Here is a 25393-nt window from a genome sequence, read left to right as displayed (position 1 = left end):
CACTCCCAGCACGCTGCTCTCCTTCCCCATCCCACTCAGGAGCTGCAGTGGTCCACAGCCGCGCTGGTGCTGTCCTACCCTCCACCTCACTGGAAATCTGAATGATTTGGTCTGGTCTCCTTTTCTGGCCCCTTGACACCAGAGCACACCTTGGGGGATCGATGGCTTTGCAAGCTCTGAAGACACCATCTGCTGAATTCCACAATCACTAGCAACAAGATGGTAGAGTAACAAAGACTATGCTACGGTAAAAAGCCCCAAGACCAGTATAATGAATTAAGTTTTGAGCATGTTTAACGTAGCTGAGATCCTGCTGACAGCTCCAAGGCACAAACAGAAGAGGAAGAAAAGCATTCTCAAACTGTTCTGTTTCTATATAACATCCCATTCATCTCCCAAGCATTACTGATAAGAGCATACGATCGATCAGCTGATTTTGTCAGACTGAATTTGTTACAATATGCAAACCATGATCCTGAATGTGGAGACTCAAAACATTCTGGTGTGAAAGCAGCAAGTGACAACAGTAAGAAAAGGAATGAATATCTGACACCATTTAAAATTTTCATTTCAAAATTCTAATACGTGTGTTTCATTGACACATCTGCTTCATTAGAGAACGGAATCACAAGCTGATCACCAAGCCAAAAACTCCTACATGCCAGAGTAGTGGTGCATACACATGCATGGTCTCCTGGATATCATTTGATGGCTTAGAAGATGCTCCTGATAGTCTTTTTACCTAAATGGTGAGTAAGCTTGTTCTGAAAAGATGTCTCCATCAACTTGGTTGGCATTGCTGTCTGTTCCTTTGTCTTCAGCTGTGTGAAATGCTGGTGCAATGCAGTGCAGCAAGTGTAGTGACCTTTAACCAACCCGCAGCATCTGCAGCAACCAAAGGCTCCCAAATTGCTCCAGCTGAGGAAAAAGGAGTATAAAGTTCTGACGCACAGTCCCAGAACTCATGGTGTGTCTTTGGAGGAGACAGGAGTAGGCAGTTTCATTTATCAGAAAACATTTCAACATGGATCGCACTATCAATCTGCCTGACAGAATCTCCAACAGCTCTTTGAAATTGTGCCAGCAACAGAGCTGGGTTACCTCTGGGCCAAGGCTGCTGCAACACCTGCTTTTTCTGCTTATAGTGTTGGATGAACCATCTGCAGCCAACACAACCCTGTTTGGGTTGGTTTTTCTGTTGTTGTTTTTTGCAGAGTGGGGGCAAGAAATTCATCAGCAGTCCTACACTGCTCTCGACAAGTCAACAGATGGCCTAGGTACTCCGTTATCTGCCGAGGCAAACGCTAGCTTGAGAAGATCAAGGGAAATTATTACCCAGTTAGACTGAGCTTCGAGCGCTGTTCCAGAACAGTCAGAGCAGAGCAGTCTTCATGCCGAGACATGCTGAACAGTAAAGCCCACCTTACCCTGACTGAAATCAACTGTGTTTCAGCTACACAGACAGAGACAAAAGCCCAGTTTCACTTTCACTACAATCCCTTGGTCTTCACCCTGTGGAGAAAGGATGGGAGGCTGGGAACCTCCCAGCATTCTTGCTTCTGTCAGGCTCTTTCCCAGCCTAAAGGACAGAATATATTTGAATCAGAGAGAGCTGGCCATTTTGGGGTCTGTACCAAACAGCACAGGGGTTTTCCAGCTCCATGTGCAAGCCCTATTACCTTGCTCAAAGATGGAGAAAAGGCTCTGGGCCGTGGTGGAACAAGACAGTAATAAAGGGCATTGCTGCATGCACATAACAACCAGATGGATTTTACAATTATAAAACTTTAATTTTGTAACAGGACTTTTTTATAACGTTATGATGTGGTAAGCAGGACTCATCTGTGTCCCTGAACTGCCTTAATGAAGAGTGATGGTGATGCTTCCTTTCATAGCAGCCATGTCTCTTACTCTAATTTTTGGATCCATTTGCACTCCAGTCTACAAATACACGCTCTTACCTGAGCTCCAGTCTGGCTTTCTAGAGCAGACTGCCCAAACCAAGTGAAATTCCCAGTGGGCAGAATTCCAAACTTGCATTTTGACTAATTAAGTGATATTAGGAAAGCTGTAAATGGCATGCAAAAACTGGCAGGCAAACTGCTTCTAATGATTAGACAATTGCTGTGCAGGGAGACCCAGCCGCAGCCTCCATTTGCAAGCCCTGTCAATAGAAGCATTAGTCTTTCCAAAATTGTCAATGCCAAGACGTTCAAAAGTAGAATCAAGTATATGAGGTAGGAGAGAAGGTAAAAGGCTACCAACTTTCAACCAAAGGAGACTGCTGCCCTAGCCATACAGAGAAGGGCACACAGGCTTGCAAGTTATATTTCCCAGCAGGAGTCTAATTCTATCTGACCACTAAATGTTGAAGAATGAATTAGCACAATAATCTTGTAGCCAAAACCTTAAGGGCATGATGATATCCATATTCAGAGCAACAGCAGTGTCACAATGATATAAATCAATCCATTCAAACAGAAACACCCTGGACACCTTTTCTTGATCCCATTTTAGTTAAGGGTTGGACTTAAACTCTGAAGCATGGGGGGATTTTCACCTTAATTTTTATACTCGTTTTTTGCACATGCTGTAGTAACTATGAATACACTTGATACTCATATGTAAATTCAATCTTTCTGAGCACTTCTGGCATCAGAGATATCCTGTAGCAATGAGTTCCACTGAATCTATCAAACTTAAAGATTTATCTCTTTCTTTGTAATGGCTTGAATTCACAAAGAAGGCAAATTAAGTTGCAGGTCCTCATCACAGTGAAACCCTTTGGGGACATATACACAAGTCTTCCAGAGTTCAAAACTAGAAAACAGACCATCAGTTGCCACAAAATCCTGTAAAATCCCAGTGATCCAAAATGCAAAAGATTGAGTAGCACAGGGATGCTTGGTGGAATGGCAATAGGTCTTTGGCATCTGCATTGTGACTGAGTCAAAAGACATGTCTATCTGGCACGTCAGCTACTTCCTGTGCATGCTGCTTCTCTGCAGTGAAGGAAAGACAGTTAATCCCTCAATGGAAGTGGGATCAGCTTCCTTGCGTCTACCCTTCAGCAAAAGCATGAGCCCAGACACCTACTAAGCTGATGTACTGTAACTTAATATACAGTATCTAGTTCATGTGCTCATCTCTTACCTAAATACAGCATTTCAACTCTCAAAAAAAATCACGAGCAATTATTTTTCCTTCTTCAGACTGGGTTTTGCAAGAACCGCTACAGCTAAGGGGTAGTTTGTTCACACAGAGAGGTTTAAAAAATACATGAAATTTTACACGTGTGTTCAGGAGAGGGTTGCTTCCACATTTCAGCACTGAACCATCACACACCTGGCTGCTCTGTTTTCCTGTCTCACCTTCCCCAAGCAGGCTCTCTAAGGAGGTGCTAAGCACAAAAGGAGACTTCAAAAGAAAAGAAAAGTTTTCTTTGTCCTCTTAAAAAAAACATTTAATGATTGCCTTTACCCCACTTTCAACCTGGACTGCCTGTTCTTTATGCTCTGGGCAGGTGTTGAGAGATGAGGCTTTAGTGAGCAGATTGATTAAAAACAAGTATCAGATGTTTGGAGACAATGTGTAATACGACAACCCACACTCATCATATAACGTGAGAAATATAATTAAAAAGATTGCTCTGTGACTATGCTGTTATAATTTCAAGCCTCGCATTTTACAATTAAAAAAATTTGTCTTCTAAATGGCAGGCTAAATTCTGCTTTCTGCTTTGTCAGTGTGAAATCAAAAGCAATTCTCTGTAAGTTAACAGCACTGTATTGAATTTATGCTAGTGAAGACTGAATTTGAATCTATATTCACTTTCTCTAAACTATCCTATAAATACTAATATATCTTCTCTCTTTGCCTTTTTTTTTTTTTTTTTTTTTTTTTTTTAAGCACACACAGAGAAAGTTGATCAGAAATAAGTTTCACTGGCAAGAGGAATTGTTGCACGTCACAACTTTGGCTGTTTCTGCAGAGTCTTAACTTTCCAGATGCTCCCGGATTTGAAATCTGGAGCTTGAGCCATGACGAACCTGTGCAAAGTCTGCCCACTTTCCCTGAGCTGCAATTATATGATGCACGTGCAAATGAGCTTTCAAATCACTCTCAGACCATTTGTTCTAACACCTCCACATCCCCCAACCCCACGCGTCCTATGCATGAACTACCTACTGTATCTTGAGCTTGTCTGTACTATAATAGGATGAAGACTTGGGGAGGAGGAATGCCATCTAAAAGAGGTTTGTAACAAGGGAAAAAGTAGCTCTAACAGAGTAGCAACATCATAGGAACAGAGAGAGGCATTGTTGCAGGCCAAGTAATCCTGTGACACGCTACTGTCAGTCATAGCTTGACACCCTGCTGGGCCAGCAAGACATCAAAGCCCACCCCATACCATCTTACATGCTCTTTATCGGCTAATCAGGCTATTCTTCCTGAAATAAAGCTCCGTTAAATCCCCTGCTCACAGGGGCATTCCCATCCTGTTGCCCATCTGCTGGTGAGGGTCAGCCGAAGCAGGAGGCAGATCAGTGGCCTGTCCCTGGTGGCTTCTCAAAGCAGGACAATGCGGTCTCCAACTTTTTATTTTAAAATCCCTTCCCCTTGCATTTTTTTTTTTTTTTTACCCAAGATACATACATGTGCAAGAGATGTCACCAACCCAGGAACAATTATGTGGATTAGTGCTTTAATTGCACGGCTAGCGTTTGCTAACGGAGTTTGCAGCAATAATTGCATGGAGTCACAACTGATACTGATGAAGGAATAAAGATTTTCCTCCTTTGAATTATTGCAGTGATTTTACTGGTAAATCAGAGGTTCATATCTGGCCCGTTGTGCTAGGGAAGACAGTGAGACCTTAACATTGTAATCTCAAAAGGGAGGATTACCTATCCTGTGGAACCCACTCAAAGTAGCTAGGATGGGACGTACTGAGAACCTTCAGCTTCATTTCAAGCAGAGAAGAGGATTCGGGGCTCTGCTCCCCCAGAAGCATCAGGGAGTCTCAAATTCCTTACACAGGGAAGGAGTACTCAGGAAAAGGCCTGTCCACACACCAAAGGACAGAGCTTTAACTCTAGGTTTGCTACAGACTCTTTCTGGGAGACATTCCACATGATCCTGCAGAAATGCTTTTGACAGAATTACTTAAATCTATAGGCAGCAGAGCACAAGTTTGTAGAAGAATCATTTCTACCGACAGGTTTGCTTTCTGAGTTGGGCTTGTATTTATGTAACTACAGTTGATCATATAATAACTAAACAAAATACACTGCAGTCCTTCCCCTTCTTTTGTGTACTAAGCTATTGTCTTCTTAGAGAGAAGAGTAAGTAGCCTAAGCTGCAGCTGACCATTCTGAGAGGATGGACACAATTTGTCCCATGGCAAATCTGACAGCCAGGAAACTACTGGTGGAACTGCAGGAGAAAGCCTACAAAAGACTGCCTGTCTAGTGTAGAAGAGGTGATAAAAAAGGTCAGAGGAGACCACAGAAGGCCTTTAAAGACAGTAATACACATACTTTGCTCCTGATGCAGTGGTATTTGTCAAGGCCAGGAAGGAAGAGCCTATCTTGTGAGATAAATCAGCACTCATACAGCCTTATTCATAATGCACAGGACAGTCAACTTTAAATTTGAGAAGCAAAAATATTAATTTCTCTGCTATTTCTTTGATGCTTTTATCATCCCATGCCCTACACCAACAGCAAGTAGTTATGAGCACAGTGCCTTTCCCTAGACAGGGATGAGGACAAAGAGTTGCTACTGCATTTGATCCTGAACCAAGGATCATAGCTCTCTGTAGGACCACGTGTCTGGAAAAAATCTGGCAGCTTCTAATATGAAGGTGCTTGGCTGTGACAACAGGACTGCTTCTGGAGCTCTAGCAAGCAAGACCAGCACCAGAAAGAGAACCACTCCAATTTATGGAAAATCTCATGCTTCGTTCTGTAACACTGCCTGTGCCCTTCCTCACCCTTCAAGGTAGCTCTTGAGTGAAGTATAAGTAAACAAAGATTAGGCTGTTTCTGCTCATAAGACTCACAGAAGATGGTGTTTTTCAAGTGCTCAGAAAACAGAAAAGCTGCAGCAAACCCCAGGCTAGTCTACGTAGGTGCATCTCCTCACTTAGATTCCTTCAAAAAACCAGCATCTTTAGCAGAAGTCCGACTACAAAGTGAGCTGCTTGGTTTTGTTTTGTTTATTGTTTATTGTTAAACTGAATTCACACTCAATTGTTCAACCAAGCTGGTTTAATAAATGTAATTTTTAGGGTCTCTAAAGCCACTAGAAAAAGGGGCATGAAGCAACAGCTCAGAGAGCAATACAACCTAAGCCAATGGCTCAACATGATTTAGCCTCTCAGGAACAATCACACACAACCTGCCCATGGCAGGTGGGTTGCACTAGATGATGTCTGAAGGTCCCTTCCAACCCAAACTATTCTACGATTCCTGGAGCAGGCACAACAACCTTGAGGAGCAAAGCACTCCATAGCTTGTCATGTGCACGTTCCTTGGCTCAGGATCATCAAGTTGGCCTACCTTTTTGGTCTTGCTTTGGTTTTCTTCTTTGAGCCCACAGCTGGAAGAGCAGTCAGGTTCTGGGGGGCATCTCTCAGGCCAAAGCTCTTGGCCACGTGACCCAGGTGGAGAGATTTGATGTGGAAGATGTGCTTGAGGTTCCTGGGATAGGTGGTATAGGCACAAAGGAAAGACTGCAGTGCTGAGGGGGGAGAAAAAAAAAAAAAGTGAATTTTGTTTGCTACTGCATTTTTTTTTATATATACTTAAAGATTCAGCTGTTCCAGCTGAAAGAACATTGGTCTTGTCCTTTGGGACACCTTCTGGTCAGCAGCTGGTAGAAAAGGTTGGTATGTTAAAAAAAAAAATCTGTGAAGGTTGTATAGTACTAGTACAATCCCAAAAGGAGAAGGTAGGTGGTAGAGAAGTGTTAGGAACTAAAACAAAGCTATATTAAGTTGCATTAGATTTGCCTCTTGCAGGGATGCCCCTTCTGCCAGAAAGGGTGATGTTTGCAGCACTTCTCACAAGAAGAGTCACTGACATCAAATGACAGCAGATAAGGGCAGAGAGGGAATAGCAATACAAGGATGAAGAGAGGGAAAGAAAAGCATGGAGATGGCATAGGAAGACTCCTCTGATATTACAGTCCCAGTAGCCCATGCATTTTTCACCAGTTACTAGCTAGTCCCTTATAAATATCTGAGAGCCAGATGGATTTCCTGGCTCATGATCACACTGAGAACAGAGCTCACCTTCTCAAAAGGGAAAAATAATAGAATTGTGTGCAAATTTCCCTTCACATCTTTATATTCCTGTAATGCCCTTCCCTCAGGGCTCATTGCTCTAAAGACGATCATCCACTAATATGAACATTACGTGCTCCTCCACGTACCCAGAACATTAACTACACCCAGGCTGTCCTCTCTGCTTTGGGGAATAGAGGGACTTTTAGTAAGGAAACTCTACAGCTCAGAAAATGCCTCTCTTCAATCCCCTGCTGCTCCTCTGCTTGCTAAACCTCCTGTGTCCTCCCAGCCCTCACTTCAACCACCACCTACATCTTTCTCTCCCTCTCAACCCCTGACAGCAGCAAGCTCTAAACTCTAACCTCTCCTGCCCTTGCCTGTTGAGCCACCAGACCAGCAAGTTTGCCCACAGCTTATGTCTAATCTCTTGGCAGCAGCCGGAGATTGGAGTTTATGAACAGTAATAAAAATGTCATTTTAGCAGATCAGCTGCTGGAAGGACCCAGGGAATCCATCAAAGCTCTGTTTACTGAGTAAAGCGAACTCCTTTTCCCAATCGATGAGAAGAAAAGATTGAGTTTTTTGCACCTTCTTCCCAATTTCACAATGCTACTTTTTTAGAGGCGTCTGAGCATCAAGAGACCTGTGTTTTCCCAAAAAGAGAATGCTAAATTCCAAATACCCTGTCTTGGTGTCTCATCTGAAGACCATCCTTCTGAGGGCTTATAAGCAAGCTCAAATGCTCTCAAAAACACCATTCTGCTGCTTTTTTTCCTAAAGTTATTGGTCAAATTCACCTCCTACGAGAAGGTGTAAACTCTTCAAAAGTAACAATATGAACCTGCTCCCGCTCCACATTTGGTCCCGTTGGAGCTAATATAGCTGTCTGTCTTGCAGCATTTGAAATGGTTGATACTAAAGATCCTGTTCTTACGAAGGCTGAGCTCACAGTTCTTCAGATAGGAAAGGCTGCTGGTACTAATTCCCCACATCCGTTAGAAAATCAAAGTGTCAAAGGCTGCCCTCTTCCCAAAGTCCTGACAGAAAACTGCCAGATCCAGTCCCCGAATCAGGGCATGCAAAACCAGGGAGAGCTGCAAGACACTAACCCAAACCTGAACTAACAGCCCTGCTGTACCAGCAGGTTGAAACCTCAGCTCATGCAAACGCCTTACCTCTGAGGAGCTCAGAGCTGCTTACGTTCATTACAGCACCCATGAGATTTAAATGAAGATCTTTGTGGGTGTGATTCTTTTTAAAATCATTACTATCAGGTCTTTAGACCCTCAGTGTTGCCAGAGTCATGTTTTCTGGTTTTTATGTGCAATTATAGTGGCCAGATATTAAAAGCTTTACGTTGAAATTATTTTATAATTTTGCGATCAAAGAGATAAGGTTTTATGAAAACAACTCAAAAAGTGCTGGTCAGGCAATAATTCACATAAAGGGTATGTCATCTTAATGCCACAGGAGCAAACTGCCTGAGCTGTTAGTTTTTGGCATATCAGTACAAGTCTAAGGAAACATATACTGGCCTGGGGTGGGATTCAGACTTGCAATTGTGCAAGAAAGTGGATTTAGATTGGTCCTTTGCACCTGTGCATCTCCACTTTTCTACAGGAAATGTAAGCGTGGAAAGTCAAAGGAAAAAAAAAATGCGAGCTACATATGATGGAGGTTAGATAGGTTGGTTTGTGTTTTTTTTAAACACGGGACAAGAGAGTAATGAGATATGAAAGCGAGACAGGTGACATAACCTGTTCGCCATGCTCTCAGCTGGCAGCCAGTTCCCAGCGCCGGCCCCAGAGCGCAGCCTCAGCCACACGGCTGGACAAACCGGTGGAGGCATTCTGCCAGCATACAGAGCATGTGGGAACAGGAAGGAAAAATGCACCAAAACCACAACAGATTCAAGCATCATGCCACAGGAGTGGGCTCCTGTAACTCTGCTGTCCCTCTCAACACCCAGGTGCTGAGGACAGAGGCAAAGTGCTCCACTATTGGCTATAAAATGGGGAAACGTGGAGGAGAAAAGCAGGGTTTGTGTCCTTACCCTTTCTGTAAACCCAGTGGCACGAAGGATCAAAGTCTCCTGAGCATCATCTGTCCCCACAGCTCCAAACCAGAGCACCTATCACCATGTAACCCTTCAGACTAGAGTCCTCCATTCCCCAACAGGAGCTCCACACTTCATAAGATTTGTCCTTCAGGTAGCAGGGCCCAGCTGCCCCCCTCCTCCCACCCAACTCACCACTCATCAGTCAATCAAGTTTGAAGGGCAGCACCTTCACTGAACCATTTGATTTGAGTTTGGAAGACACAGGACCAAGAGGCAGAAGGGGTGAGTGGGCAGGGAGCCACTCGCCTTTTGAAAGCGGACTGCAGTAGAAACACTGCTTATTAACATTGACTAGGTCAGAAAATGGGGAAAAAAAGAGAAAAAGAGAGAGAAACAAATGCATCTCTGGCACAGTTTCCAATTGATTGTCTGCCATGAAAGCAAAAGCCAGCTGCCATGTTAATTATTCATGATGCCTGGCGCAGAGGGGAGGAAAAGGGGGCTTATGGAAGCCACTCAGCAGTGAAAAATTTGCATATGTAGATAGCAGAGTAGGAAAAAGAGGTGGAGTGCTCCTGTACAAGATAAATGGGATGCACAGCATTTCAACATTTCCCAATATATTTTCCGTACTTCTTGTCTGTGGCTAAAAAAGTTCTTAGTGCTAAGCTCAGCAACAAGTGTGCATGGGGGTGCATGTGTGTGTGCACAGTGACCTACGCTGCATAGAGAGAAACCACAGAGGTTTTCTAAGTGTGGCCAGAGCCATTCAGTTGTTCTCCCTGTCACAGTCATTTCAGGTTAGAAGTTCACATGGGGTATAAGGAATCCCAGGGGAGCAACAAGCAACTCATCCATGCAGAATCAAGGATTTGAGGATATTAGTCACGTGCTTTGAGACCGTGGACTTAAAAGTGCAGCTACAAAAGTAATTACACCAGTCAAGTAGCACAAGACACCTGAAAACGGGTGCAAGCAAGCTGCTTGTGTAGCAAGCCTCCAACACTTTCACTGTAGAAGAAAGGTATTTTGAAACCCCGAGTTAAAAAAGTAAACACTGCAACTGTTGGGGGGGTGTATGAGAATTAGTACAGTGACAAGCAGTGGCAGGGGGTAGAGCAAAGAGTGAAACAGTAGGATTTCAAATACCTCACCCATCAATACAGCCATGTACCACTAAAAGCATGCAGAATAATTTGGGGTAAGCAGGTAGTTACAGTACGACCTCTAGTCGTTCTGCTATGCCATCACCTATCAAGTTAGTACAACGTTCAGAAAAAAAGCAGCTCCTTTTAACTCTTGAACAATCACTTCTCAGGATTCCAAACAATTCTAATGCTGAGCTTAACTTCTATCCTGAGAACAGCTTTCCCTTATCCAGTTCTATGATGACATTGTACAGCTCAAAGGCCAATTTCCCCATTTGGTTTTGGACCCCTTAGTACGTGATTTATGTAGTTTAGCACATATGGTACACTTGTACCAGACTTGTATGCACACACATACAGCAGGTATATATAATGGTAAACACAAATGATGCAGACCATTAAAATTCACCTCACCAGGACCACCCTCATCCAAACCTAACTGGAAATGCTGCAGAACTGAAATCAACTGGACTTTCATGCAAGCTTAGACAACAGGATTTGGAGGTGACAAAAGAAAACAATCAGGAAGGGAGACATGCAGGAAGAGGAGACTCAAAAAAAGTGGAAAGGCTCTAGTCCTATACATTGTGAGCAAGAGCGGTTTAGTCTCTTGCACAAAGAGTTTGCATTTTGTGGGCTTGTCTCAATATTTAATAATCAAATTCCAAGTAATTGTCAAAGACCTCTGAGGCCTGACTTAAGCATTCCCTCTACAACTGCTATTCAGTTTTCAGGTGCACCCAGATCAGCCTCACTGGGCAACAGAACAGTACATAGAAGGGGGTCCTTACATTACAGTACCATTTTGGCTCCTCTTAGGAGACCTCTCAGTGTTTTATTTTCCTACCACATCCCTGGCAAGTTTTTAATCTTTCCCCAGAATCCACCTTCCTCTGGATTTTCCAAACTGAGAAGAAGGGAAGAGTTTCTTGTATTGCTCAATGACAACTGCTGTGCATCTTCCTCAGCAAAGATGGGAGATCAAATCCCGTATTTGCCCCTAGCTACTATTATTAAATCCATCCCAGTTTTCCTGTTCCTGCCTTGCTGAGTAGTTGCCTTCACTCTCAATTTTATTCTGTCCCATACAACAACCTCTGGCCTAAGATCCTTGCCTGTTAAGAGTTTTTCCCAAGGCATCCTGTCTTACAGGCTTCAAATTCATCCTGGGTATAAACGGAAAGCATCTAATGGGTATTGCACCAGGATGTGGTTAAGCAGGTCACCCATGACCTTCCCAGCATAACACACAATCTATTCGCTCATGCGATTGGGTCAGAGCCCTCAGATGTGAATCCTGTCGAAAGACAAGATTAAACCTCATTTTCACGTAATATGGGAATGCAAGAAATTAACATTTAATATCAACACAAAGCCTTCTGGGCCCATCTCAACCCCCTACAGAGCCCAATGGCCCCAAAATGTTTCTTCCAGGCATTTTCCCTGAAGCTCCCCCCCAGAAAAAAAACATGGCAGCTTATATGAGTCCTTCTGGAACAAACTGAAAGGAAATGCACTGACCTTTCTTTGCCCACCGGACAGTCCTCTCATTGGAGTGAATGTAATTTTCAAATTTTGTCTGCAAGACCGTGGCCCGCTCCCGGATTTCCTGAGGGCCCGTGCCACAGGATTTCTACAAGGGTGGTGGAAGGATTAGAGGAAAGAGAGAATTTGAGTCAGGAATAATGAAGCAGTTTACAATAGATTTAATAACAGTAAAATCACACAGTAACCACCCAGGGGCCAACAAAGGTAATCCTCTCAATATTACTAGAGAAAAAAAATATAGATAAAGACGTTAAAGTCAAAGCAGCCAGTGAGTGCTGTGTGGTGAAGAGAGCAAATCAATTTTAATTCTGTGTTTTCTAACATCTATCACGTATCTTTTTCCCTTGCTTTTTTTTTTTTTCTTTTTCTATTTTTTTTTTTTTCTTTTTTTCGTCAGATTCCACAGGCCAGATAACTCCAATGGAAACAAGCAGTGGTATTTGGAGAAAGTCCCCTCAGACTTTGTGCTAACAGTTTTAGACTGATGTTGCAAGCTCCCCGCTGCAGTTCCCCAAAACACCTGGCCTGTTCTTGGCATGCATGAGGCAGATCTGCGTTTATCCCCAAGCTCCAGAAAATAGACCAAATTTAGTACCTATGAATAAAGCCAACTAAATGAACTTCTCACTATTGATGACTACATGAAGTTTTCTCACTGTCAACAAGTTATTTAGCTGTAACTGCCATCACATGGTTCCTCTACAAGACAAGCCCCTTGCACTAAAGTCATGACAGAAGAAACTTCCTCAGACCAAAAGGGCAATTTTGCCTGTGCTCAGGCTTCCCCAGGATCAGACTGCAGGATGCAGTTCAGGAAATGGTCAACAATCATTCCTGGGAGCAAGCTGTTACTGGGAGGAGAAAACGGGCTTTCTCTCTCTCCAAAGTACCCAGGCAGAGAAAGGAAATGTGGACAAGGAAACAAGAGAATTTTTGATAGAAAGTTGACAGCAAAGTGCAAAGCCAAGCATCCATGGATGTGAATCTCTCCCAAGAAAGGGCCACAGTTCTGAAAAGCTACTCAGACAGGAACCAGCATCCAAGCCTAAGAGTGCCAGATCCAAGGCAGTAACTTGATACTGGTCAACCCTCTCATCTGACCAGGGCTGACTGAAAACAAACATCCTGCTCCCAGGATTCTGTACTAGGCTGTGCCAAGGCAACCATCCTGTTGTTCCTTCCTGATAGATCTGCATGCTAATGCTGCAAAACACTCCTTCCCTCACAGCTGCGAGCATCATGTCTGCACTGCTGCCAGTCCAGGGGAACCATATCACACTGACACCGCGAACCTCGGTGATCGTGGAAGCCAGGCAATGCTGCTGGCACCCTACACTAAATGTTTTAGTGACCCAGATCTGCCACTCTATAGCCTAACAGCAAGTCTGCCCAGAGACCGACCTTGAACGTAGTCTAAACTCCCTGCACAGTGCCCTCTCTTGAACTCAGGATCCCACAGCTTCCAGCCACTGGGCTATTCTTCAGTGAAGCAAACACACGTGGGGACTAGAGCTCCCGCTCACTCGCTACCTGGACTAACTGTCCATCTGCATCTCCAAAGACAAGGTGGGTATTTTAAACCTCCATGAAGAGTCTCCCAGATTTCTAGTCTCTGCTATCTGTCTCCCAATCCACTCGAGAAAGCCTCAGAACACAGCTCGTTTCACAGACGCCTTTTAGTTTGACTTAACGTGTGCCTATTAATCAGTGGAGACAGTCTCCAGTCGAGGGGCCTCTGTAAAGGTTTAATAAACTACAAGTGGTGCTGCCTCCCCGAAGTGGACACTCGTTGCTGTGACTAACAAGTTTCCATTGACGTGAAACATAAAACTTTCTCCCCCCGCCTGCTCCTCCTAGCCCCCATCACTTTTCTTTTGTTAAGCCTCCTGGCAGCACAAAGTGTCACCTTCCCAGCGTTTTTTAATATGAATGTGAAATTAGTGAGGCTTGCCCTTTCCCCTGGCGGACAGAATCCTCTGTTATTAAAAAGTAAAGCACTTTAATAATGAAAACTTTTTCTCTTTTTCCTGTGTTTTAACTGTTTAAAATTAATGAGAAGGGCATAACGGTTGTCAAAGCGATATTGAAAGCCGGGTAGCCAGGACCGAATAAGCACGAAAATCCCTCCAGAGTGTTAAATAAACAGTGCTTCAGCCCCCTCTGAATCCCTCTGTTGGTTATTGTATACATTCTGTAACAGCACTCAGAATAGATCTGAGCACCAGGGAGGCAGAAAGGTTTCAGAATTCCAATAAAGGCCTCAAATTAAAGACAGCCTGGTGCGAATTCCAGGAGAAAATTAAAGAGACCTCAAGCTTAAGTGACAGGTGACTTGCTTCTGTGTCACAACTGTCAGGGGATTTAGTGATAATATGGCAATATATTACAAAGGACTTTTCTTATTCCCCCCTTTAGGTTTCAAAATGAGGCATCTCTTCTTCCTGGTGCTGGGGGGAAAAAAAAAAAAGTAAGACAAAAATGAGGGATAAAAAACTAGGTGCATAATTTCCAAAGTGTGAGGTCAGTCCAAGAGAAATAAATGAAGAAAAGCAAATGGCAGGAAACATAATGTACTCAGAAAACAGCCTCTCCCCTCCTCCCACCTCCACCTTGTCTTTTATCCCCTTCAGCCCCTTGAGACAGATCTCATTTTGAAATTGCCCCCTAATGGGCATGAAAAAAAATCTGTGTTTGATTCATGCCTTCTGGGGAGGTTTATCTAAAAAAAAAAAAAAAAACCACAAAATAAATCTAAATTTAAAACTGACTCAGAGCCAAACTGTGAAAATAAAACCTGTACACCATGTGAGTGTCTGGACAGATCAAATAAAAGAGTGCTACTGGAAGTGCACTGGAAGCCATCCTCTATGCTTTACTCACACACGCAAGCTTTAATCTTGCTCATATCTTGGCTTGGATGAACAGGACAATTAATTTGAGACCTTACACATTTTTCCAAGACCCAAAAGATAAAAGCCTACCCCAGAGGTTTGCTTGATCTACTCGCCATCTAGATAAATTTGTTATATCTGTTAAGTAAGAAGCATTATTGCCATTATGGAGAAATAGTGGGATAGGAGAACTTTTTCTACCTTGTGTTTGCTTAGAGTAAAAGCCTATCCTGGCAGATTCCTAACTGTTAGCATAATGACTGTGATCAATAACAATATCTATAAGCTAAAAGAAGAAATGGCCTGGATGGAATGTTATTTAACTGATTCAAGGTTATCAGGGTGACTCCCCCAAACACCACCAACAAACAGGAAGACATATACTTATTTCTTTCAGAAGAAGAAAATTTCTGATTATAGACTGTAGCTTTCAGGTTTGAGAGGTTGGGATAAGTACTGAAAGCTTCTGATTTCATTAAGAGAATATGTTAATGGGAGAAGGCATTGAAACACAATAAAAGTAGACTGAGGTAGGAAAGTTCTTTCTTAGAAATAGTTTTTAAAAAAAAAAAAAAAAAGAAGGTGGGACAAAAAGCACCAAAAAGCCAGGCTGTAATATCTCCTGCTTCCATTATACTTCAAAACAAAATGAAGGATTTTAATAACAACTTTTTACTAACCTCCACACACCTTCTCTAGAACTCACCAAGTCCCCCTGCCCCCCTCCATAAAAGTTGAAAGATCAAATTTATTCTCTTTGTAGGCAGGTGAACATTCACACACCCAGACATAGCCACATATATATTTTATATACCTAAATATAAAATATACATTTTACAGGCACTTCAGCTTGCTCCCTGGCTGCACACAGAAGCCCAAAAAATACATGTTCCAATGTGGTACTTATAATGGACTTCAGTTGAGGCAATGAGAACCGAAGAGCATTATAATGAGTTTCCTGTGTGCACGACCATAATATATACATGACTCAATGCATGGAGAACTGATAAGCAAACGGATCAGGTTCAGCTCCTCCTAACAAGTCCTCAATCACTCTCCGGCCTATGCAATGTCCCATCGCATTCCCAGCTTGCTGTACTGTCTTTATGGCAAACTTACAGAATAGAGATTAACCCTCCTGAAAACTTGGAAACATGCCCCTGCAGCTTCTGCAGCTGAAAGCACTGCAGACCACTTACAGAGCCTCTGAGGTCAATAAAATACAAAGCTAAGGAGCAGAATTAATCCTTAACTGTGTTTAATATATTTTTTCAAGTAATTCCGGAAGAAGCCTATTTGATATCGACAGAACTACTGTAATTTCTTCCCTAATAAATGACAGAAAATTTGTCCATAAAGAGAAACTCTATTTCTCAGTCCCAATCCTTTCAGATTCTGAGTCATACAAAAATAGGTTATTTTCTATTTGTAATAGCAGATTCAGCCCATCCTACAGCCAGAGCGGATATATCTCAGCTCCAGTGAAGTCAACAGCAAAATCCTATTCACTTTGATGGCAGAGGGAGAGAGGAATTCAGTCCCACCTTTGCAAGTGAAAGGAACCAGCTCCTTCTGTACATGTTCTCATGTGTCGCACCTGGCACGGCAGGGCATGCCCAGGCAGCACTGCTGAGCAAAAACCAGAGCAAGAGCTTTCAAATACCGTACGGTTTTGTATTTTTTTTGAAGGAAAGAAAGAAAGACAAAACAAGAGTATTTAGAATATTCTGTGTTTAGACGTGTAGAGTATTTTACAATTTGAAAGCATGGTAGAAATACCAATTTGATAAGTCCTGGTAGAAAACAGACTTGCTAGCTTTTTATTACTGCTCCAAAGGCAAGGATATAAAGGCACTGAGATGTTTAGGTGAGAGTTTTCCAAATGGATCAATGATTTTGAACCTCCACAAGTACTGGACTCTGACATTCAACAACACTCAGCAGGCATTGTCTCCTGTCATTTTTCAAAAGTCAAATCATAATTTCTTACCAAAAACATGTTATTTTTTGCTCACGTTCAATGAAATAACATTTGTCCTCAAGCCCAGAACAAATAATATCCTGTCTCCTATCAGCAACAAATTTAAAGTGTGATTTCTGCATAAATGTAATTGTTGAAAAACCCTCCAAAGGAAACCCGAAGTCACCTGCCTATAAGCACGTTCAGAAGAAAGGATTTATACACGCATGAACTATTTAAAATAACTTCTGCCCTGACAAAGCACAACTAAACTATGTATCTGTTGAACAAGTTTAGTCATATCCTATGCATGTTCCAGACATTTAAAATACAGGCATCACAGGCTGATTTCAGTGAAAAACTGCAGTGATGGGAAAGAGCTTTAAATAGAGCTGTGTCTCAGATGATCTGGCTTTCTGTGAAATATAGGGCATGTAGGAAAACTGAACATCTTTCAAAAGCATGTTTACTGAGAACACCACAGTTCGTAACAGTCATCCACAGGAAACAAGAAGGCTCATACATGGTATAACAGAAAGAACGAGCAGGCAAAACAGCAACAAGAGAAAAAAAGAGCATGCTGCATCATGCTTGACACATTCTTGACTTCCATTCAAAATGAGGGTTCTTGGAGGATTTAATTTGCCAGAATGCAGAAACACCCGAGACATCAATTGCAAATTACTGAATTCTGTGAATTAGCAACTTGAAAGCAGACCCAAAGCTAGCCAAAGTCAATGAAAAGATACTTGTCAACCCAGTGAGCTTTGTTTTAGGCACCAATACAAGTAATAAAAAAACCTACGTAACACATCACCAAGTACATTTTCCTTATTTCTTCAGAAAAATTTGTGTCATTTGTGATCTCCAACAGCATTTTAGTGCAGAAAAGCCAAGAAGAACAAAAACACTGTGGGGGAAAAAAGCCCAAAGCTTTTGCAGCCAGAAACCTTTACTGTCTGTTACAAAAATATTTGCTGAAGAGTTAGAAGTGACTGCTTTTTGGGTACAACAGTTTAAAGATTGAACAACTGTGATATAAGGCAGTTCTGTAATTATGTGCACTGCCTGACATCATGGATATACCAACCCTCGGATTGTAATGACAGAAGCTAGGGGAGAAATACTTGTGATGTTTAACTGGTAAATGAAAATTGGAGCAATTCCTAATCAGCATAATAACTCACCTTGCTTCCTGGTCTGCACAACTTGAAACGATCATCTTTCATCAGGCTGGATAATACTTTCTCCATCTTTACCTCTGAAACACTGAAGCAACAAAGACAAAAGATTACCATTTCTCCTACTTTTCAAATATAGCGTGTAACAAGCCACAGGCTGATAACCGATAGCAAAAAAGTTGGGATTTACACATTCAACCCAAGAATTTATCCCTGAAATACGTGAGGTCTTGGGTAAGACACACACTCAGCAACCCTAAAAGTGTAACTACTGTAAAGTCTTGAGCCCGGCTAAACTAGAGCTTTCACTGGAACACAGACACAATTTTACCCACAGTCTTGTCGCCATTACAAGTCACCAACACACACTCCAATTCTAACAGTGTCAAAACAACTGAGGGTGGACTTTCAGTTCACTGAAAGTCTTGTTGGTTCTCAACTAGATAACTGATTAAAGAAGAAAAAAATTAGGCCTTTAATTATATTTCTGTTGTTTTCATAATTTTTCTTTCCTTCCATTGAGAAGCACCAAGACAACTGGGAACCATATGGTTACGTTTTCCACTAAACAAAAGTCAAAACAGAGTTTAAGATGCTCATAACATTAACGCTTCTTGTAGATTTGCTTTATAACTATAAACAATAAGATCTGTAACCTCCACTTCAAACCCAGAGGGTCAAACATTTTATTGTATATTGGATGGCATGGGCAGGGAGCAGAAGGTGTCTGCTTTTGGTTGCTCATGCAAGTGTGAGAAAGAGACTGACTGAGACAAACACATACTGGCTGGAAGATGTGCTCCACTTACTTTGCTATTTCTCCTACATCTTGTCTCCCTCAATTTACCTTCCAGATTCTCTGGAATCAGAGACATTGCTCAACCCTCATTCAAAAGGACAAAGTACTTTAATGTTTATACACGTTTGTTTCCACCCATGTTAGTGACTATGCTCCCAAAACTAAAGAGCTAAAACTAAAGCTGTGTAAAGACACAGCTCCTTCCTCTCACAGTGACTCAAGCTCAGAAGATAACAACAAGATCCCAAGGAACTTTTCCTACCAAGCCAACTCTCCCGTGGCTCCCTTCCCTCTGGTCACATCATTGCTCTTCCCACAAGACATTACATGAGTCCAACTTCTTGCTACGATGCTTGGGTCAAAGCTCAGAGACACACTTTCCGATGGGCACACACTCTCTAATTCATTTATACCTTCAAAAGCCACCTCTGACACCAAATACACTGTTTGATTTTCTTCCCCATTCCAGGAACTCACCTTCCCTCTCATCTGAAGTGTGAAGCCAAAGCCCGGCCCATTAGGGACGCGGTAGCATCTTTTTTAAATACAGGAGACTCAGTCAGCTGTCCTAGCCAGGCTTCACACTGGGCATTTATTTTCATTCTGTTGACTCACATTCCTCCTGTAGATTCAACCAGATGATTTATTCTCCAGTCCTGCTTGCAAGACACTGCTGGGTCCTATTATGGCCCAGATACTGGAAACGCTTACAAACCTGCTTCATTTTAAAGTGAGTGGTCCTACTTAGAGGTGCATTTACAGGAGAGTAGAAATTCTTCATCCTCTTTAACACTGTCTTGTGGGGCACACGCACGCCAGGTGACAATACAGAAACAGCTGTGCAGCTCCAGGCCATTAATATTACAGCTGCATCCAAACTGGGTCCCATTTCCAAGGGAATTACTCAGATGATAAAACCTGAAGTTTGTGGGCCCAAATTTTCAGCAATGGGCAAAGGTCATCTCTAGAAAACAGATTCTTTTCCTTTTTATACCAGAATAAATCATAAATACTACATGGAAGCCAAGGAGTTCATTTGGGTTACAATCAGCCTAAGGAAGAGAGAAATCTTGGGGGTCCAACAGCTCTCAGACTCCTGAGTCTCAGATGCTCAGAAAGGTGTATGCAGTTTCTGAAAGCAAGCATTGCTGATAGTCTTCAATTTGTAAAGCACAGAAAGAAATTGTAACAACAAAGATATCCCCTTGCTTTTCATGCAAAGATCTCTAAAAACCTGGCTAGAAGGAATGGATGAATCTTTGCCATACTGTGGAACAGAATACCGTGATCCTCACCTGTTCCCCAGTCCTTCCCAGTTAAAGCAATGAATACCTTTTGTTTTGCAATCTGCCTTTTCAACCTCAGCCAGCTCAGCGCCACAATGCAGGGAAAGGGAAAGAGATGGTCCAGAGAAATAGCCACCCAGCTTGTAAGGCCAGCGTGGGCAGAAGATATCCTACATGGGAGATGAGCCCCACTGCTGTGCAGCTGGGACTCACAATGTAGCAGATTCCTCTGCAGAGGAGGCAGGGGAGTGATGGGGGAGAAAGGGAAACGGAGCATAAAAAGACAATTGAGGGTTTCTCTGTTTGGTTTTGAAAAGTGTAACAGTAAATTAAAACATAAATGGCAACCACTTAAGCAAGAGAAAAGTATACCTCCCCATCCCCCCCAAAGGTTGCTTTGACACCGCTATGAATGAAAACGTCAAACCTTTGACATTGATTTGTCTGAGATGTCACCCCCTCTCCGATCCTCCTCTCGCCTGGCGCGCTGCCAGCTCGCAGCCTAACAGATACGCGAACTTGGTTCGCAGCGGGGAGCATCATGTGAGGGGGGCAGGGGAGGGGGGCAAGCACAACCGTGGAGAAGGGAGAGAAATGACTCGTGCCTTCACGGTGATGCGTTTTCCTTTATAAATTAGTTAGGCTGCCGTTAGGAGATAAAGAAATTATCTGATGGCTGTCGAGGCAGGCGCTGCTAGATTGCAGTTGAAGGAACTAAAAGAGACATAAGGAAAAAAAAAAAAGTGAACCTCACTGACTTTCTTCTGCTTCTTGCCTCCTCCCTTTGAAGGAAAATCTGTTAGCTACGCTTAGAGCCGACACAGAACATTTTGGAGTCTAACCTTTAAAAACAAAACAAAAAAAAAAAAGGAAAAGAAAAAAAGAAAGAGGAAATGTACAGAAAACATGAGTGTGCATGTGCATGCACATACGCACTTACAGTTAGGCAGAGGAGCCGCAACTTAAAACCACACAAAGACTGAAAAGAAAGTTGCAGAGAGGCACACAGCTTTCTTGAGCCCCAACAGGAATTACTGATCTCAGCAGAGCCAAAGTGAGATCGTTTTGGCAAAGGCTAACATTGTTTTTCCACAGTGGAAGCCAAGGAGAGGCTTCAGGTACCGGTGAAAATTAATTGCGAGCGATTTCCAATTTCAAAGGCAGTCATCCCTAATTCCGAAGTGGATTTTCATCCAGGAACAAAGCCATGTCTGCTCTCATTACTTCCGACTCTCAACATTTCTGGACTTACTCCCATGCATGCTGGGGTGGGTGGAGGGGCTTAAGAAAAAACTCTAGGTCAGATTCTCATCTACTGCAAATCAGCCCGGCACTGCTCATTTACACCCGCTGAAGGCTGCGGGGACCCATCTCACGCTTTGTCTTCTTAGAAATACATATTTTATGAAGTATTTACATTTCAATAAACGCAGCGGGAATTTCATTTAAAAAAGGGAAAACAAATGATAAAAAAATTCACAACACACACTCATCTTCAACAAAAACCAAGTGATTTAAAAATTAAGCAAAGAATAAAAAAATGCAAACTCTGGTAACTTGTGCAGTCCAAGTCAAAAGCTACAAAGACTTAAGGTAAAGAAACAAAAATTACCAGTGCTTAAGAGGATCGGTGACAGTCCAACACATGCTGTCTTTCACCCTCGCACTGAATTAAATTGTCAGGATTATCACCATAATGCTCTGTTTATGAAGGGTAACGGCAATTTGTGCTGATGGCACTTGCTGCCTTTAGCTTCAAGCTGCCTTCCTGCATCTTCTCTGTAATTCATCAGCTCTTTTCTATCCCGTTGCCCCTTCTCACACCATGCACTACTATGTAGGAAGAGCAGAGGACACATGACTGCAAACAGGCCGAATCAACCACCCATGCCAATTAGACACTCATTTTCTTCCATCTGAAGATGGGGGTCAAGGAAGGCACATTACACTCCTTTTTTGGCAAGTCCCTTATCTGCAAGGCAGCACGTTTTATGAAGAACATAAAACAAACAAACAAGAAAAGACAATCCCCAGAGTTGTTTGGCTCTACTGATTTGAGAAGTGGAAAAAAAAAAATTTCACATAAACCTTCCTCTGCTCATTCAGCACAGTCTTCTACAGATTCCTGAAGAACATGGCTAGCTCAACAACAGGTCTCCTTAGCAGATATAATTACCAGTGTGAATGACACTGCTCCTTAAACTTGTTAAAAAAAAAAAAAAAACAAAACACAAAATTGGATAAAAGCATTAACATTTAAAATAAAAAAAAGGAGGGAAATTTCCCTCTCCTTCCTCCAACACTTCCAAAATATTGTAAAATAGAAAAATAGAACTTTCCACTTGGAGTTAAAAATTCACAATTATGTGGGATTTCACCTTTAAATGTCAGTGCTGTTTGTTACATGAAAAAAACCCCTGTCAGCTTAGCCCTCCATGTCTTGCTGGTGTCTGCTTAATAGATAGTTACCTGGGATGATGGATGGCTCTTTGTTAGACCACTAAATGGCTCACAGCCTAGAATAAGCCTGTATTTACTGCCAACATTTGTTTGTTTCAAGGATGCAAAACCAAATTCAACTCCAAGCAGCTCCACCCGACATAAACACAAGAAATAAAAGAGAACTAATTTGTGCATGAGTTTACAGGGCTCCATCAACACTAGTACAACACTAAAGGGACTCTACTCTGCTGATGTTCTGAAATGCTGAGAGACAGCAGTGCAGGGAGCAACGGGAGTCACATATATCCAGCTGACTGCTGAGGAGGCTTGAGACCGGATAGCACTCCTGACTAGCAGCGCTGGGCAGCGAGTTGTGGTTTTTCTCCACAAAAGGACCACTGTGCAAGCAGAGGTGGACTAAAATCTCATCATGTGTTGGCCATCAGGTTGCTGACTGTGCATTGGGCTGGTCCTTACCCAGCCTGGCTTGTTGTCCTTACTGTCAACTCCCAAGTCCGAGCTAGAGCTGGTGTAAGAGAAGCTTTCTCAGCTAGCCTGGAAGTACATCTCGCTTTTGGTCTGCAGAGTCTAACCCCTTACTGCCTTCCAGGACCATACTGGGCACTCGCCACTTGCAAAAGCCTCTACTATTCCTGTCACGAGCCACTTACACAACACATCTTGGCCAATTACCTGCCAGATATGACCCACAGCTCCCTAGCTATTTCTCCACTGGATCTCTCCTGAAGAGAAATCACAATCTATGACAATATGGTGCTCTCCAGGCAGATGGCCAGTTAGCATCTGACAGGCTCATTTGACTTGTGATCTCCACATAGCCATGATTTGAACCCAGGGCCAGAGAGATAACAACAGAGTGCAAAGGATCTCCAACTATCGTCTCCTCTCTGCCCCTCACCCTCACACTCATGCACAATCTGTCAGGCTGATGATTTTCACACACTTTCTTCTTCTCCTTTTGCTAGTCTGGGGCCGGTCCTGGATCACAAGAATTAATAAATTCTTATTAAAATCTGCACGAGACATAGTCCCGCTGAAAGTGCCATGGAAGGTTAATTAGCAAGGATGAGCTGAAACTTTTGTTCGCGTTTCTGACTCACTTAATCTTGTGAGAAGCCAGCAAGCTGACATATTCTGCCTCCGAAGGTGCCAGGACAAGCAGGCTGTTCCCGTGACAGCCAATGCGAGCCGTCCTCCCGATCCGGTGGATGTATTCCGCAGGTGAAGCCGGAGCGTTATACTTCAAAAGGGAACATGAGAAGGGAAAGGAGGAATTAACAGAACACAGCATGTTAATTATAAACGAGACGCTCAGCCCGCTCATCTGAAACAAAAGGGATCTTAGCAAAACCCACATGCTGCACCTCCCTCGGAATTGGCCTGTTTATAAAGAGCCCATCGGGCTCATCCCTGTAACCATCACTCAGCCCCCTCAGCCACAGCAGTTTTTTGACATGTGAATGTGACACATTGGCCAACTTTCAGATAATAGGACAGTTTCCCCATCTCAGTGTCTCTCTTCGCCTTTTACATTTTATTTCTATACAGGCACATCAGGAACCTGTTTGCTTCCCTTAACAAAAAAAAAAAAAAAACAAAAAAAACCAAAAAAAACCCCAAACCCAGACCTGCCCATACAGTGTGGGAAGCTGCCTGCTCCATATTTGGGAGAAAAGCCATAAAATTAAAGATGATGGATTAAAATTTGATGTTGGGCTACACTGCTTTGTTTTGATTAAAGCAAATCATAGCTGGTTACTGAACAGAAGAAATCTAAGAGAGATGAGGGAATAAGTGCTTTCAGCAGCATATGACACAGGTAGCAACTGTCCTCCCACGTACAACTATCAGGCACTATGAAAATGTTGCTTAAAGCCCCCACTAATATAGCGGTGCCTCATTTACTTCACTGGGAATCAAAACTGCCCAGCCATTTGCAAGATCTGATAAAGGGTGACATATTTCCCTCCCTTTAACCTCCCCCTATTCTTCCCCTCCCGCCCCCCCCCCTTTCCTGGAAAAATGAACATGCACAGAGATACTGCTCAGAATGAGCCCTCAGCAGTTTAACTGGAAAAAACCCAACAACCAAAGCCCACTCTAGTGTTTATACCTGTGCCCTCTGGCAAAGTTTCTACTGGCTAGAGGTGTGAGTAAGATGCTGTGAGCAATCTAATTGCTCCCTGCAGGTCCTTGCTCTTGGACACAGCTCTCAGGACAGCTGAGATTTCGCCTTCTGGACACACATAAGTCTCCCAGGGCTTTAGGTAATTTGCACTGCGTTCTAATACTGGCAACTATATCTTTGGTTAAATTATATTACTATACAGATCTGGGAATTAAAGACTTCACTTCCTCAGCCTTCTCCGCCTAGCTAGCTGCTACAAAAGCTTTCTTTTTTAAAAACAAAATTAAACTCAAATTTGTTACCTGAAGGGATGAAGTAGAAAATAAAGAGCTTTGTTGAGGCTCTGTGCCTGGTTCTTTTTACCCAGGTGTCACTTGATACATGAGAATCTCTGGATCAGTTTTTCTTCAATTCAACTAACCTTTTTTTAATTATAAATCTTTTATAAAAACGAAATCTGCTTCACGCTCTCAGCTTCCTCTTTGTAATGACAGTCTGCTATTTTTAAGGTTCAATCCATCCCCCTTAGTTGTTTTTTTTTTTTTTTTTTCCCCAAAGACAATATTTCTGTCAACAGCAGTGCAGCAATGTTGGGGTTTTGGTGGTGGTGTTTGTTTGGTTTTTGTGTTTTTTTTTTTT

The 25393-nt window shown here is 42.7% G+C and overlaps 1 protein-coding gene across 2 annotated transcripts in view; it reads right to left on the bottom strand.

The window, feature by feature from the left end:
* DDX31 (DEAD-box helicase 31) overlaps nt 1-25393 on the bottom strand; it is a 49989-nt gene that overhangs the window by 4091 nt on the left and 20505 nt on the right. For both annotated transcript variants that reach the window (XM_042786994.1, XM_042786993.1), the window contains exons 16-19: nt 23727-23866; nt 18085-18166; nt 12020-12131; nt 6564-6744 (exon numbers count right to left, since the gene is read on the bottom strand). In XM_042786994.1, the coding sequence (XP_042642928.1) occupies nt 6564-6744; nt 12020-12131; nt 18085-18166; nt 23727-23866 (515 nt within the window). The remainder of the gene's footprint in view (nt 1-6563; nt 6745-12019; nt 12132-18084; nt 18167-23726; nt 23867-25393) is intronic.

Source organism: Tyto alba, unplaced genomic scaffold, assembly GCF_018691265.1.
Source record: "Tyto alba isolate M040663 unplaced genomic scaffold, T.alba_DEE_v4.0 Super-Scaffold_11, whole genome shotgun sequence".
In the NCBI taxonomy this organism is placed as follows: Eukaryota; Metazoa; Chordata; class Aves; order Strigiformes; family Tytonidae; genus Tyto; species Tyto alba.
The sequence above is the reverse complement of the archived record's forward strand: the minus strand, read 5'-3'. Positions and strand labels throughout refer to the sequence as shown.